The 16,911-nt window shown below is 44.2% G+C and overlaps 1 protein-coding gene across 2 annotated transcripts in view; it reads left to right on the top strand.

Moving 5' to 3' along the window:
• RFX8 (RFX family member 8, lacking RFX DNA binding domain) overlaps window positions 1-16,911 on the top strand; it is a 76,676-nt gene that overhangs the window by 514 nt on the left and 59,251 nt on the right. The window contains exon 2 of one of the 2 annotated variants that reach the window (XM_011956590.1): window positions 6,726-6,849. In XM_011956590.1, the coding sequence (XP_011811980.1) occupies window positions 6,778-6,849 (72 nt within the window). In that variant the 5' untranslated portion in view covers window positions 6,726-6,777. Of the gene's footprint in view, window positions 1-6,725; window positions 6,850-16,911 lie in introns of those variants that run through there. The other variant, XM_011956591.1, reaches the window with a different exon arrangement.

Below are 16,911 nucleotides of genomic sequence, written 5' to 3'. Positions count from 1 at the left end.
GAGCCGCCAGGTCCCTGGGACGCTCGGATGGAGGAGGTGGGGCCGGGGAGGGGAAGCGTGGTTCCCGCTACGGCTGCCCTCGGGACGCCAGGTGAAAGCCGGGTGTTAGGAGCGGCCCCAGGCCCAGCGCGGAGGGACCTCCCATGCACGCACACGCCTAAAAGCCCCGGGTCCGAGTCGGCAATGGGGTCGGGCTTCCCATCTGTGGGTTCCCCGTTGTCACCCTTCCCGCGGAAAGCCATCCGGTCTGCCCCGCTGGGGCCCATTGGTTGGACCCTGCTTCCATGTACATCCAAAAGCGCCTGGGCATTGGCCAGAGGAGGAAAAGCTTTCTCTCCCTAGCTCCAGGATGAGATGTTTCCTCAGTTAAAGCTAAGGAGTTTTTAGCCTTCCACATTGCATTCCACATTGTGAAATTCACTTCTAGCTATTTAAGTCGAAGCAGGGAAAAAGGGAAAGAAAAATATCCTTAGCCCTTGGGACTGGGTTTGCAGATCTTCTTAAATAGGAAAATAATTGAAACCAGTTCTAGGACCTTTAATTTTACAAGGTGAATAGCTGTTATGTAACAGTACATTTTTCTGTTTTTAAGTTTCAAAGCATATTTCTCAGGGAAGACTTTTGAAAAAGTCATGTGAGTGAAACAAAAAGGAAGGGTGTGTTTGTGATTATAACCCTGGCAGGCCTAAACAGTTACCATTTTCCTCCAAAAGAACATTTTTGATACACATCTTCAATGAGATTTTAAAAAAAGAACGAATGAACACTGAAGCACACAGCGTTTTTCAGGGTTACACAGCTGGGCTGGGTTTCTGCTACACTCAGTGACCCCAGGCCCTCATGTATCGTTCTTCTTAGAAGAAAGGACTCAGGATGCCTTTCAATGACTTCAGGTAGCCATTTAGTAAATTAGAGTTTCCAGAGTTTAAGTTATGCTCCAGAGACTTGAAAGAATGATGAGACTGATTTAAAAATACCTGAACATCCTCCTAAGACCGTTTGTGAACTCACTTCAAATGGTAACCAGGGGGCCTATGATGGTCTAGACCAAGCTTGTCCAACCCTCAGCCTAAGGGCCGCATAAGGCCCAACACAAATTTGTAAACTTCCTTTTGGTTTTTTTTTTTTTGTGTGATGGAGTCTTGCTCCGTTGGCCAGTCTGGAGTGCAGTGGCATGATCTTGGTTCACTGTGACCTCCACCTCCTGAGTTCAAGTGATTCTCCTGCCTTATCCCTCCGTAGTAGCTGGGATTACAGGCCTGCGCCATCATGCCCTGCTAATTTTTGTATTTTTGTTAAAGACAAGGTTTTACCATGTTAGCCAGGCAGGTCTGGAAGTCCTGACCTCAAGTGATCTACCTGCCTCGGCCTCCCAAAGTGCTGGGATTACAGGTGTGAGCAACCATGCTGGGCCTTCATAAACTTTCTTAAAACCCTGAGACTTTTTTGTTTGTTTTGGCTTATCAGCTATCATTATTGTTTTTTATATGTGACCCAAGACAGTTCTTCCAGTGTAGCCCAGGGTAGAAAAGATTGGACACCCCTGGTGTAGACCGTTTTAGCAGAGAGTGAGACTTGAGTCCCATATTACAAGTTCTTATCCCTATAGGCCCCTCTTCAAGGCTGGGGAGGTGGAGGCAATGAAAATAAGGGAGGGGTCACCGTTTCATTGGGGAGGGCTGTTCTTTAGACATCCAGTTGATGAAGTAGTATGTTTAACAGATCGTTGAGGCCAGCTGTGGTGGCTCAGGCCAGTAATCCCAGCACTTTGGGAGGCCGAGGCAGGTGGGTCACTTGAGCTCAGGAGTTTGAGACCAGCCTGGCTAACATGGCGGAAGCCTCTCTCCACTAAAAATAGAAAAATTAGCTGGGTGTGATGGCGGGCACCTGTAAATCCCAGCTACTCTAAGGCTGAGGCAGGAGAATCACTTGAACCTGGGACCTGAATGTTGTAGTGAAGCAGGATTATGCCATTCCGCTCCAGTGTGGGCAACAAGAGTGAAACTCCATCTCCAACAACAAAAAAAACACCCAAAACAGATGGTTGGCACTAGTGGTTTTAACATCAACATCAAGAACAGCGTCTGGCATTCCAAAGCCTGGAAGGTGTTACCAGTGCTGGAGGAGCAGTGGTGGGTAGTGCAGGGCGAGGGGCCTGAGTGCCTGGAGACAACTCTGTTAGCCAGCATCTGAGTGAAAGACCAGGGAGGGGCCCAGCTATTGTCCTGTGGAGGAAACCTTCCATTTTCCACATTACTTTGTTGTTTTGTCTTCTAAGCAGTCACTTGTTAGGTCCTCAGCATGTCTTAGAGACATCAGTGCCATTGTCATCCACACTGGATAAATTCTCCCAGGAGAAAGGTCCCAGGAGAGCTTGGTCAAGTCTCGGGGGCCAGAGGTAATAGAAGGTTTCTATTTCATGGACAGGAAAGACTGCAGAAACGGGGAGAGCTGGGGTTAAAGCTCTGGGGAGCACAAAGAAATGAAGAATAGTGATCTGACTTCCTTGCTGGGGTGCAGACCTAGCAGGTCTGACCCCTGGCTTCAGACCAGGCAAAACCTAAGCATTATCTAATCCCAATGTATGCTGAGCCCTGCCTGTAGACTACATAACTATTTCCGACATAGACTCTTACAAATTTCTGCAGACTCTGTTGAAATTTTAGAAATACAAATGTATTTGGAAAGGTGCAGAATTCATGGTAGCTTTTGATCAGCTGGAACCAAAAGGGACTCTAGTTCCTAGTTTGGGGGGCTCACAACATTTTTCTTTGTTTTTTTGTCTTTTTTTTTTTTTTTTTTTTTTTTTTTTTTTTTTTTTTTTTTTGAGATGGAGTCTTGCTGTGTCTCCCAGGCTGGAGCAGAGTGGCACTATCTCAGCTCACTGCAACCTCCACCTCCTGGGTTCAAGCAATTCTCCTACCTCAGTCTCCCGAGTAGTTGGGATTACAGGCACACACCACTGTGCTCAGCTAATTTTTGTATTTTTAGTGAAGATGGGGTTTTGCCATGTTGGTCAGACTGGCCTTGAACTCCTGACCTCAGGTGATCTGCCCATCTCAGCCTCCCAAGGTGCTGGGATTACAGGCGTGAGCCACCGCGTCCAGTTGCTCATGACATTTTTCTTTAAAGAGTACTCAGAAAATGTGTGAACCACTGGCTAAGTATTTGTGCTGTGAAGTCAATAATCATCAGATTGTTCATCACTCAAAGTGAGGAGAACATCATGAATGATCTCAAGATCTTAATCCACCCTGTCTGATGGCAAGACCAGGAAAATAGTGTTATTATACAGGTAAGCAAGGAATCTAGTGATCTTTATCAAGCAGGCTTTATTCCCAGGTGTATCACCAAAGAACATTTTGGTAGTAGAGTTTAAAACCCTTAATCAGTGTCACCTGCCAGCAGTTCTGCCAGTCCCCTTTCAGTCTCTCCTTGGAGCCCCAGGTGGTTGGAAGTCAGGCTCACCTACAGCAGGTATTCTGTGCAGCCACTCTGCTAACGTCAGCATCTTTCTTCCATTCCAGATTTTGATGGTAGACAAAAAAATGATAAGAGCTTCTATGTGCAAGCCAGGGTAGTAGGCACGTTATGTGCTTGTTTTCTAATCACAAAAACTCTCAGATGTCTCAGTCAGAATGAAAACCCGGGTCTTTGAGGTTCAAAGCCCGGGGTAAGAGTCGTGATCATAATTTCCCGTGTGTGTGGACGCTGAAGGCTGAGGCAACTACTGGGTGACAAAGTCCACTTTCAAACTTTCTGCTTGTCCAGTTACTGTATGCTGACTGGCTGCCATTGATCGGTCTCTGTGATTTGGCTTAGAATGTTGGGCAAATGACTACAGACACATGGTCAGAGACCAGATGAATCTCTTGGAACTGCCAGGACCAAGGCAGCCACACAGAGCTCACATCTAAAGGTAGCCCTTTCTTGACATGTGTGGTATAGAAAGGACTCTTGGCCATAGACCTTTACTATCATTCTTATTAAGAGTATTATTTGGCCTTCCTACTCCACTTAGGCAACAGGCAAGCTCGGTAGTATTTTGAAATTGGAGGACAGCAATTCATAGAGACTTAGAAGAAATGAGCGTCTGTCACAGGAAAGAACAATCAGCAAACATGGAAAACTGGAGTTCATTTTAAGGAGTTTGTATTTTTTACACTTCTTTTTTAAGGAGAGCGTTCCATAACTAAATCTGGAGTAACTATGAATAAACAAGTGAGTTTGAATTCAATGCACATCACATTTTGCTGCAGTTTCCTGGATTTAGCCAACACTTTTCTGGGATATTTCCAATATTGAGTTTTTCATATATCAACAAGTAGTATCTTAACAAAAGAAATATAAGCCAGGTGCAGTGGCTTGTGCCTGTAATCCCAGCACTTTGGAAGGCCAAGGTGAGAGCATTGCTCAACAACGGGAGGTCAACACTAGCTTGGGCAACATAGACCCTGTCTCTACACGGGTTTTTTTTTTTTTTTTAAGTATCTGGACTTGGTTACACGCCTGTAGTCCTAGCTACTCAGGAAGCTAAGGCAGGAAGATCCCTTGAGCCCAGGAGTTTGAGGATGCAATGAGCTATGATTGCACCACTGTACTCCACAGGGAGTCTCTCTTTCTCTCTCTCTCTATATATATTTATGTGTATATGTATATATGTGTGTATATGTATGTGTGTGTGTGTGTATATATCTGTATGCTGACTATATATGAATCTGCCACTCCCCCACCCCACCATCCCACCAATAGATATCACCCTGTACTCAACTTTGAGCCAAATAATTGGTGCAGTAGCAGTTGCATTTAAACCATTGTGAAGTATCTGAAGTGTCATGTTCCCACATTGATTTAGGGAAGCATCCCAGAAAAAATCTACTTCCTTGGTGCCTGTGCTGGGTTGAATAACATCCCCCCCAAAAAAACTCATGTCCACCCGGAACCTCAGAACATAACCTTATTTGGAAACAGGATCTTTGTAGATGTAATTAGTTAAATGGAAGTCATCCTGAATTAGGATGGGCTCTAAATCCAATCACTGGTATCTTGATAAGAAAATTCACAGAGATACTAGCCATGCGCGGTGACTCACACCTGTAATCCCCGCACTTTGGGAGGCTAAGGTGGGTGGATCGCTTGAGCCCAGTTCAAGACCAGCCTGGCCAACACGGCAAAACCTGTCTCTACTAAAAGAATACAAAAAAGAAAAGCAATAAAATTCACAGAGATAACAGACACACAAGGAGAAGGCCATGTAAGACACAGGCAGGAACTGGAGTGAAGCTGAGGAACACCGAGGATTTCCGGCAATCACCAGAAACAAGGAGAAAAATATCTAGCGAGTCTCGCTCAGAGCCTCTGGAAGGAACCGACCTTGCTTGGCACTTGGATTTTTAGGCTTCCAACTTCCAGAACTGTGAGAATCCATTTCTGTTGTTTGAGGCCCCTGGGCCTGGGGTAATTTATTACCCCAAGAAAACATTGCAGGGTCAGAGATTCCCCCATTCGTTATGTTCATGTGTCTTTTTTTCTGGAAAGCCAGTGGGGTTAACAATTGTGACTATATCCTTTAGTTCCCAAGGAGAGTAAATTTGGCCCCAGTGTGCCTCATTTCAGAAGATAAGCTGTATACCACCCATATACCCATCTAAAGCAAAATACCTATATTTTGCTCTAGAAAAACAAATGCCAAGGGCATGTATTGTCTGTAAAGTCTCTGCTAAATAAATATTCCTCTTTGTTTAAGAGTTATACTGGCTTGCTTTGTGGGTTTTTTTTTTAAAGAACGACGGTCCATCCCACTGGGAAAGGAAGGTTGTAGCTGGATGTCACTACGGACACTTTGTGACCCAGGCCACCTTTGCCACTCACCCCCACACCGACATACTGCTGCTGGAACAGGCACCTGGCTGTCCCCAGGGGCCGGGGGTGGTCTGTGAACCTCAGCCAGAGCCCGTTATTGGTAAGGAATACACTCTGCCCCCAGACCGGGAGTGCTGGTGTAGTTGAAGGTATCACTTTGAGCAGAGGTCACAGGCACTGCTGCATTCGCTCTGTGCTGCTTTGGCTCTGTACCCAGTAGGGGAGAAAGCAGAGCAAAAGCACTCTGCCTCTCTCGGTGTCTCTTGGTGTCTTGCATTTTACACCTCACTGCAATTCAAAGAATCCAAACATAATGGCCTGCCCTAAACCACGGGTTTAAGAACCATGCAAGCAACTTCTTCAGAGGAACAGGAATCAGAGAGGAAAGGATGTGAAAATGGGGCCTGGGAAGCCAGGCTGGCTCCTGCGGTCACCTGCAGGGTGATAGGCTTTCCCTGGGTATTGTTTTGTGTCTTATTCATAAAGTAGAATAAATAATTCTCCACTTTGTAGTTATGTAGCTCTTGGCCGTAACCTTTATAAAGGTCTATGAAACAGTGTCTACTGAAGTCCTCATTTGAACTTCGTTTAGCATGCCAACCTGCCAGGAAACAAACAAAAACAGAAACACTTTATGGGCTTTTGATCTTCTAAAAGCCACAGTCAATACACTTAACACTGGCCTAAGGACAAATGGGTACATTCGTGATGCTGGTTGTGAGCCTTCGCAGGGATTCATCCAATGAATTAAGACGTTTCATTTATTGGAACCTCACACACATCTTGACCATTGATTTTGACAAAATATTTTGCTCCAGAAAAACAAACGGCAATTTCCTCTTCCTTGTCCTCCTCTCCTCCAGGTTGGTCGACAACTTCTGCATTTGCGAAGGGTGTGGTGTCCCTCACTGTCTCATGTATGAGATTTACGTGGAGACCTGTGGGCAAAACACTGAGAACCAAGTCAACCCAGCCACCTTTGGGAAGGTAAGTTGTTGAAGATTAGGAATGCGCTCTCGACTGAGTGCAAAAAAGGGAAGCAAGTTAATGGAGGAAGTGTTGCAATGTATTTGGGTCTAATGGATTTTCAGTGGGTATCTTTGGCTTTCTTCCCACCAGCTGGTCAACATCCTTCAGCTAATTGAAGAGCTGTCCTGTTAGCCACTTCCCTTTGTCCACACTTCATAGTGAGGGGCCAGGAAGGATGAGGAATGGGTAGCACCTAAGGGAATGTAATTATGGCAGCTCCAAGCACTCCTCGGGGAGCCAGGTTTGCTGGGATAGTATTCCCTGCAGAGAAATGCCAAGTTCTGAGAGACGCATTGGCACCACACAAGCTAAGAGCCACTTTGTGATATCGGACAACTGATGTTTCTCACAATTGAGTTGTGCTGAGAGAACTCATTGGCTCTTAAAAGATCTCCTCTGGGGGTTAAGATCTTTGGTTTTTTTTTTTCTAAGACAGAATTTCCCTCTTGTTGCCCAGGCTGGAGCAGTGGTGATCTTGGCTCACTGCAACCTCCACCTCCCAGGTTCAAGTGAGCCTCCTGCCTCTTGCATCTGTATGTCCAGGAGTGAACTTGCAGCATTAGGGGGCGCATGGCTGACTGACATCAAGGAAATGTGGCCAAACCATTACCCTCCCCCCAGCAATCCTGTGGATTTCTATTTTACTTGCAAAACATCGAAATGATTAGATCCATTCTCCCAGACACAGACTTCATCTTTGAAACTTCTGGTCATTTGTCGAAGTTCTACACTTCTGATAATTACAGAATCTTCTAATATGGAGGCTGCTTACATATTGGAAACAACTGTTCACCTCTCCCCGTCTTCCCTTCACCTCTCTGCCCACCTGTTTCATTATGACTCCAATTATTGATGTTTCTCTTAAAGGTGGCCCCAAGGGTGTAACCCACTGCCTCAGATGTGCTCAAAGGACAAGAACGCTTACCTTTATTTGGCTACTGTTGGCTTTTATTTTTCTGTATCTGTTCACTTTAAAGTTGTAGTCAACAGAAGCAACCCTTAAGTATTTTTTTCTAAAGAGTTGAAATTAAGGTAAGCCTCCCAAAACAGTCTTGTAAACTGTAAAATATTAACAGTCTACATAAATACAAAATGTTGTTGTTATCAGTTATCATCATGTAATTAACTATTTGAACCCAAGAGTAGCTATTCTCTTACTCCTATTGTATTTTACCTCTTCAATTTTTTTGTGCTGTTTGTTTGTTTTTTTGAGACAGAGTCTTGCTCTGTCGCCAGGCTGGAGTGCAGCGGCACAATCTTGGCTCACTGCAACCTCTGCCTCCCAGGTTCAAGCGATTCCCCTGCCTCAGCTTCCCAAGTAGCTGGGACAACAGGCGTGCACCACCACGCCCAGCTAATTTTTGTATTTTTTTTTAGTAGAGACTGGGTTTCTCTGTGTTGGCCAGGATGGTCTCGATCTCCTGACCTCGTGATCTGCCCACCTCAACCTCCCTAAGTGCTGGGATTACAGGTGTGAGCCACTGTGCCCGGCCACCTATTCAGTTTTGATCTGCAGTTCTATTTCTTACCATGTTCTTGAATCACAGGTGGTTCATCCAGTCTTCCCAATCTGCTGAAGTGGCTGTGTTTGAAAAGTGTGTCTTTTATCAAGTCATCTTGCTAGGTAACTCTAAGGTTTTCCCAGTAGCTGGGAAATCCCCCAGCTGCTATCATCCAGCTCATATTTTGCCATTTCATCACTTTGAATACTGGGAAACGTCATCCAAGGCTGAGCTGAGTGCTGGGTATCCTGGCCCCTGCAGCCTTTTCCCATCCGGCCATCTACCACCCTTATCAGAGGGAAGTGGGTGACTTTGACTTGATGTGTTTTGGCTCCATGGGATTCCTACCTCCTTTTCTAACATAGCAAAAACTTTTTTCACGATCTTTTAAAGATCTTTTTATAAGGCTGTTTCACCTTCATGGTAATTCCACTGCAAAGCATTAGAAAAACAGTTAAAGAGACTCCAGTGTGTGACTACATGCAGCTAGGCGGCATTTTTTATTTCAATACTCTAGGATTCCTTTAAAACTCCCGCAAGATGCCAAGGTACTAACTTTCAGCTCTTGGAAATTTGCCTGAAAAATGGGCCACATCAGTTGAGCTGGTATTGGGAAGGGTCTCCTCTCCGTGCTGCTGAATTTGTGACGAAATGGAGAAGGGAGGGGAAAGGAAAAGGATATGATTCCAAAGCGTGTTTACAAGAGAAACAACGAAATCCGCAATTCTCACTTCCTCCCTCCTCCCCTGGGAATGGAGTCAGTTTCTCGCCAAGTTCCTGTGCAGATGTTGGAATGTTTCTTGCTCTTTGTGACTGTACTGGGCATCTGATGGGTAAGACTCATTCCTGGTACAAGTGATATTTTACATGGATTAGGGAATTTCCAGAAGGCTGACTTCCTCTTTTGAAATAACATTTACTGATGATTTTCTGATTATAAAAGGACTACATCCCCTTTGTAGGTAATGTGGAAATTAGAGGAAAACATGTAAAAAGAAGAAAATGAGTGCCGGCTATCACTTCCCTGTCCAGAGATGTAGGCACGTGTGTGTAGTTCATTTGCAGACGTGCACACTCACTCATGCGCACGTATGGGACCGGCAGGAGCTGGAGAAGTAACCACATGGCGACTTCATCTTCCTGTTCTGTGTCTGAAGGTGTCCGGTGGCTGGTTCTTCCCCAGTTCCTGAGTGAGCATTTGAGCAATCAGCATGACCTTGCTGGAAACTCTTGGATGACACCAAGTCTTGTTGTCACTGTAACTACCCAGCAATGTCATCAGTCTGATGCTTAGAGTATCCAATCCCAGATAGTATCAAAACTCTGAACTTGGTTTAAAGCAGAGCTGTTTCCCCTCCAGCTTGATATCTTGCTACAGAGAACTAGGCCTGGGCTCTTCCCTCCCTCTGCCTCTTCCCGCAGCTCACCAGGTGTGGCCTGACCCCGCTGGGCGGGAGAGAAGGAGGTAAGTGGCTGGACAGTTCTTATTTTATGGCTGCAGGCTCTGGGGGCAGGCGGACCCTGTCTCCCGGTGGTGGTGTTCAGGGTCCCTTTGCGACTGTCTGAACATGCATCCCCAGGCTTGATGAAAGACCCTTTTCAGCGGTCATGTGCTGCTTGCCCAGCAGGCTACCTCCCAGGGCTACTGTGGCTGACCGCCTTTCTAGGCGGCCTCGCAGAGCAGACTCTGGGCTCTCCCACATGCCAGCTCTTTCATGAAGAGGACACAGCCATTCTCAGCCTGCACAGATGGTGGGTGAGCCGGCTGAACCCACAGCTGCACCCATCTCTTCCACTCCCCTGCCAGAGCCGCTGGCCAGCCCTGCCTTCACTGCCCACCAGGAGTCTGATGCCGCTCTTTGAGTGACTCAGGCCTGAGGGGGCCCACAGCCCTCCCACACCAGAGAAGAGGGTGGTCTCGAAGTCAGAAAACCCCTTATGCGTGCTCTTTTCTCTCTACCTCATTGTGGGGGATTAGTGTTAAGGGCTTCTGTAGCTTTCCATAATCCCATTTCAGCTAACTACCCGAGGATACAAGTCCCCTAGGGTATGCATCTCACAATTCACTTTATGGCGTGTTATCTGCTATCTTTTTGCCTCATCCTGTCATACAGAGGCTGCAAGGCTAGATGAATTGAAAGACCGATGTGTAGATGGATGATGGACAGACATAATAATTAGACAAGAGGACCCCTCAGAAGACTTTCTCCTTCCTAATTTGATTTTTGTCTCCTCTTTGGGCCTTGAGTACTGCATGGCCTCTTATTGCTTTCTTACCTCCTGGCCACACCTATTATAAGGACTCCTTTTGACAAACTCTTCACTTGAATGAAAATTACTGATAAATAGGTAGACAGACAGACACACAGGCAGACAGAGACAGATAGCCATCAGGTAACATGGTAAAATTTTTTAACAGCACCAAGCCTGGAATGGAACTTCTTAGACTGTAACCCTGGGTAAGATAACCATCTTGTTTCCACTTCATCATATGTAAAGTGAGGATATTAATAATAGTAATATTAATAATAGTACCTACCTCATGAGGTTCTTTTAAGAGATGAATGAGAAACACATGTAAAGAGAATAAAACAGTCCTGGGACGTGGAAAGCACCCAAGAAATACTTTTATCATTCTTTTTGCCTCAAATATCATAAACATTTTCACATTAAGATATTTTCAAGTGCATCTTGTATAATAGCTGTGAAATATTTTGGGGGGTGTACCATAATTTAAGCATATCCCCCCCCTTTTTTTGAGGTAGAGTGTTGCTCTATCACTTAGGCTGGAATATAGTGGCATGATCTCAGCTCACTGCAACATCTGCCTCCTGGGCTCAAGCAAGCCTCCCACTTCAGCCTCCCAAGAGCTGGGACTACACGTGTACCACCACACCTGGCTACCTTTGTTTTATTTGTTTGTAGAGACAGGGTTTTGCCAAGTTGCCCAGACTGGTCTTGGACCCCTGGGCTTAAGCAATGCACCCGCATTGGCCTCCCAAAGTGCTGGGATTACAGGTGTGAGCCACTGTACCCAGCCTAACCATATCCCTTACTGAAAATATAGGTTGTTTGTAATTTTCGTCTGTTTTAAACACTGTAAGTCCCCATCCATATCTGGTCATTTTTTAAGGATAGATCCTCACATAATGGCCTGCTAAATTGCTTTTTGCAACCCACTGTAAACACTTGCAGTCAGTTCCCATCCCTGATGATAATTCATGGGTGTTCTTAACACAAATTCATAACATTCCTACCCCAGAAAACTTGTTGGGTAAAAACTAGAATTAGCTGTTTCTACTTGCATTTATTGGATTATAAGGTGAGCACTTTTGCATGTGCTTTGGTCATGTGTATATTGTGTGTACATGTTACCACCAGACCATTTTCTGTTGGGGTGTATTTCCTATTGATTTGATTGAGTTCTGTCTGTATTCAGGATATAATTTTTAACTTAATTATATTTTCTGCAAGTTATCCCAGTTGATTTTTTCATTTTAACTGTGTTGTATTTGCTTTCTATATTAAAATGAAATCACAGGATAGTCTGGGGTTGGGGTGACTCAGTATTATTAAAAGTACAGAGTATTATGTTGCCTGACAATCAGGCACTTTACTTCTGCTTTTCTCTCCCAAACACCACCTTATTTCTCAGGGCTAGAATCTGAGCCTGCTGCCTACTTTCTCATAATTTCTTTAGGTACTTAAAATGTGTTTCTTGATTTTGCTTTGCAACTAAACATATAGGAAGGCTTTTCAATGATTTTCTTAAGTTAGAGGAGATGAAACTGTCAGAATCTCTTGTTGACAACAGGAATTTCTAGCCTCTAATTCTACATTTAGCTTTGGCTGACTTTCCCTTTTGTCGCCTGTCATTTTTCTCCTGTACATTTTGGTTCTCCTTCCCTGAAAGACCCACCACATTTGGAGGCATGACCAAGGTGTTAATTGTGTCAAACTTGCCTACTCTGCTCTTTTGTCTTGCCTCCTCATCCCGGCTTATGTGGGCTTCCTGCAGGAAGAGGTAGGACCTGGAGCCAGAAAAGAGGAAAAATGGTTCACATTTCCATTGAATCCCACTGCTTGGGAGCTAATTAAAAAAAAAAAAAAAAAAAAAAAGGGATGCAACATGAAACCAGGCAGAAGCGAGGGCTGAATGATTATGGACAGAGTGTAGAAAAAGAACAAATAATTACTTGACAGCTCCAAGCATCGTGGCTTCCCTGCTCTGTGTTTTGTAATTTCATGATGATCCAGGATTTCCACGCTCAACACGCATGTCGTGGATGCCGTTCTTGTCATGAACCTCTTTGAATCAGAAACTAGACCAGACTTCTACTGATCATAAGTGTAATTTCATGGCTCTCTAACAAAGTACTGATAAACAAGATAGCATTCACTAGCGAAACCCAGAAAGTGAAAACATATTAGGCAAACAAATGGATAATAAAAAGTGAAAATGGGATCTGGCTTCCAAGATGGCTAAATAGGAACAGCTCCGGTCTGCAGTTCCCAGCGAGATTGACGCAGAAGACAGGTGATTTTTGCATTTCCAACTGAGGTTCCTGGTTCATCTCAATGGGACTGGTTGGACAGTGGGTACAGCCCATGGAGGGTGAGCTGAAGCAGGGTGGGGTGTCGCCTCACCTGGGAAGCGCAAGATGTCGGGGGATATCCCTTTCCTAGCCAAGGGAAGCCATGACAGACTGTACCTGGAAAAACGGTTCACTCCTGCCCAAATACTGCACTTTTCCCAAGGTCTTAGCAACTGGCAGACCAGGAGATTCCCTCCCATGCCGGGCCCAGCAGGTCACATGTCCCACAGAGCCTTGCTTCCTGCTAACACGGCAGCAGTCTGAGATCGACCTGCAAGGCGAGGCTGCAGCCAGGTGTGGGGGGAGAAGGGGCATCCGCCATTACTGAGGCTTGAGTAGGTAAAGCAGTCAGGAAGCTTGAACTCGGTGGAGCCCGCTGCAGCTCAACAGGACCTACTGCTCTGTAGACTCCACCTCTGTGGGCAGGACATAGCTGAACAAAAGGCAGCAGACAACTTCTGCATACTTAAATGTCCCTGACAGCTCTGAAGAGAGCAGTGGTTCTCCCAGCACAGCATTCAAGCTCTAAGAATGGACAGACTGCCTCCTCAAGTGGGTCCCTGACCCCCGTGTAGCCTGACCGGGAGACACCTCCCAGTTGGGGACAACAGACACCTCATATGTCGGGTGCCCCTCTGTGACAAAGCTTCCAGAGGAAGGATCAGGCAGCAATACTTGCTGTTCTGCAATATTTGCTGTTCTGCAGCCTCCACTGGTGATACCCAGGCAAACAGGGTCTGGAGTGGACCTCCAGCAAACTCCAACACACCTGCAGCTGAGGGGCCTAACTATTAGAAGGAAAGGAATAACATCAACGTCAACTAAAAGGACATCCACACCAAAACCCCATCTGTAGGTCACCAACATCACCACCATCAAAGACCAAAGGTAGATAAAACCACAAAGATGGGGAAAAACCAGAGCAGAAACACTCAAAATTCCAAAAACCAGAGTGCCTCTTCTCCAAAGGATCACAGCTCCTCGCCAGCAACGGAACAAAACTGGACAGAGAATAACTTGGACAAGCTGACAGAAGTAGGCTTCAGAAGGTTGATAATAACAAACTTCTCCGAGCTAAAGGAGGATGTTTGAACCCATCACAAGGAAGCTAAAAACCTTGAAAAAGGTTAGATGAATGGCTAGCTAGAATAAACAGTGTAGAGACACCTTAAATGACCTGATGGAGCTGAAAACCATGGCACAAGAAATTTGTGACGCATGTACAAGCTTCAATAGCCGATTTGATCAAGTGGAAGAAAGGATATCAATGATTGAAGATCAAATTAATGAAATAAAGAGAAAAGACAAGATTAGAGAAAAAAGAGTAACAAGAAGTTAACAAAAAGCCTTCAAGAAATATGGGACTATGTGAAAAGACCAAACCTACGTTTGATTGGTGTACCTGAAAGTGATGGGGAGAATGGAACCAAGTTAGAAAACATACCTCAGGATATTATCCAGGAGACCTTCCCCAACCTAGCAAGGCAGGCCAACATTCAAATTCAGGAAATACAGAGAACGCCACAAAGATACTCCTCGAGAAGAGCAACTCCAAGACACATAATTTTCAAATTCACCAAAGTTGAAATGAAGGAAAAAGTGTTAAGGGCAGCGAGAGAGAAAGGTCAAGTTATCCACAAAGGGAAGCCAATCAAACTAACTGGATATCTCGGCAGAAACCCCACAAGCCAGAAGAGAGGCTTGTTGGGGGCCAATATTTAACATTCTTAAAGAAAAGAATTTTCAACCCGTAATTTCATATCCAGCCAAACTCAGCTTCATAAGTGAAGGAGAAATAAAATCCTTTCCAGACAAGCAAATGCTGAGAGATTTTGTCACCACCAGGCCTGCCTTATAAGAGCTCGTGAAGGAAGCACTAAATATGGAAAGAAAACCAGTCACTACAAAAACATGCCAAATTGTAAAGACCATCGATGCTAGGAAGAAACTGCATCAATTAATGGCAAAATAACCAGCAAACATCATAATGACAGGATGAAATTCACACATAACAATATTACCCTTAAATGTAAATGGGCTAAATGCCCCAATTAAAAGACACAGACTGGCAAATTGGATAAAAAGTCAAGGTCCATCAGCATGCTGTATTCAGGAGACCCATCTCATGTGCAGAGATGCACATAGGCTCAAAATAAGGGGATGGAGGAAGATCTACCAAGCAAATGTAAAGCAAAAAAAAAGCTGGGGTTGCAATCCTAGTCTCTCAGAAAACAGACTTGAAACCAACAAAGATCAAAAGAGACAAAAAAGGCTATTACGTAATGGTAAAGGGGTGAATTCAACAAGAAGAGTTAACTATCCTAAATATATATGCACCCAATACAGGAGCACCCAGATTCATAAAGCAAGTCCTTAGAGACCTACAAAGAGACTTAGATTCCCACACAATAATAATGGGAGACTTTGACACCCCACTGTCAATATTAGACAGATAAACAAGACAGAAGATTAACAAGGATATCCAGGACCTGAACTCAGCCCTGCATCAAACAGACCTAATAGACACCTACAGAACTCTCCTGCCCAAATCAACAGACGATACATTCTTCTCAGCACCACATCACACTTACTCTAAAATTGCCACATAATTGGAAGTAAAGCACTCCTCAGCAAATGTAAAAGAACAGAAATCACAACAAACTGTTTCAGATCACAGTGCAATCAAATTAGAACTCAGGATTTAGAAACTCACTCAAAACCACACAACTACATGGAAACTGAACAACCTGCTCCTGAATGACTACTGGTTAAATAATGAAATGGAGGCAGAAATAAAGATGTTCTTTGAAACCAATGAGAACAAAGACACAACGTACCAGAATCTTTGGGACACATTTAAAGCAGTGTGTAGAAGGAAATTTATAGCACTAAATGCCCACAAGAGAAAGCAGGAAAGATCTAAAATCGACACCCTAACATCACAATTAAAATAACGAGAAACAAGAGCAAACAAATTCAAAAGCTAGCAGAAGGCAAGAAATATCTAAGATGAGAGCAGAACTGAAGGAGATGGAGGCACAAAAAAACCCTCAAAAAATCAATGAATCCAGGAGCTGGTTTTTTGAAAAGATCAACAAAATTGGTAGACCACTAGCAAGACTAATAAGAAAAGAGAGAAGAATCAAATAGATGTCATAAACAATGATAAAGGGGATATCACCACTGATCCCACAGAAATACAAACAACCATTAGAGAATAGGATAAACACCTTTACTCAAACTAAAAAATCTAGAAGAAATGGATAAATTCCTGGACATATACACACTCTCCCAAGACTAAACCAGGAAGAAGTTGAATCTCTGAATAGACCAATAACAGGTTCTGAAATTGAGGCAATAATAGCCTACTGACCAATAAAAGTCCAGGACCATACGGATTCACAGCCTAATTCTACCAGAGGTACAAAGAGGAGCTGGTACCATTCCTTCTGAAACTATTCCAATCAATAGAAAAAGGGAATCCTTCCTAACTCATTTTATGAGGCCAACATCATCCTGATACCAAAGCCTGGCAGAGACACAACAAAAGAAGAGAATTTTAGACCAATATCCCTGATGAATATCAATGCGAAAATCCTCAACAAAATACTGTCAAACCGAATCTAGCAGCACATCAAAAAGCTTATCTACCACGATCAAGTTGGCTTCATCCCTGGGATGTAAGGCTGGTTCAGCATACTCAAATCAATAAATGTAATCCAGCATATATAAACAGAACCAATGACAAAAACCACATGATTATCTCAATAGATGCAGAAAAGGCCTTCAACAAAATTCAGTAGCCCTTCATGCTAAAAATTCTCAATGAACTAGGTATTGATGGAACATATCTCAAAATAATAAGAGCTATTTATGACAAACCCACAGCCAGTATCATAATGAATGGGCAAAAACTGGAAGCA

The sequence above is a fragment of the Colobus angolensis genome, unplaced genomic scaffold (assembly GCF_000951035.1).
Source record: "Colobus angolensis palliatus isolate OR3802 unplaced genomic scaffold, Cang.pa_1.0 Scaffold42, whole genome shotgun sequence".
NCBI lineage: Eukaryota > Metazoa > Chordata > Mammalia > Primates > Cercopithecidae > Colobus > Colobus angolensis.
Note: the sequence above shows the minus strand (reverse complement) of the source record. Positions and strands in the feature narration are given on the sequence as shown.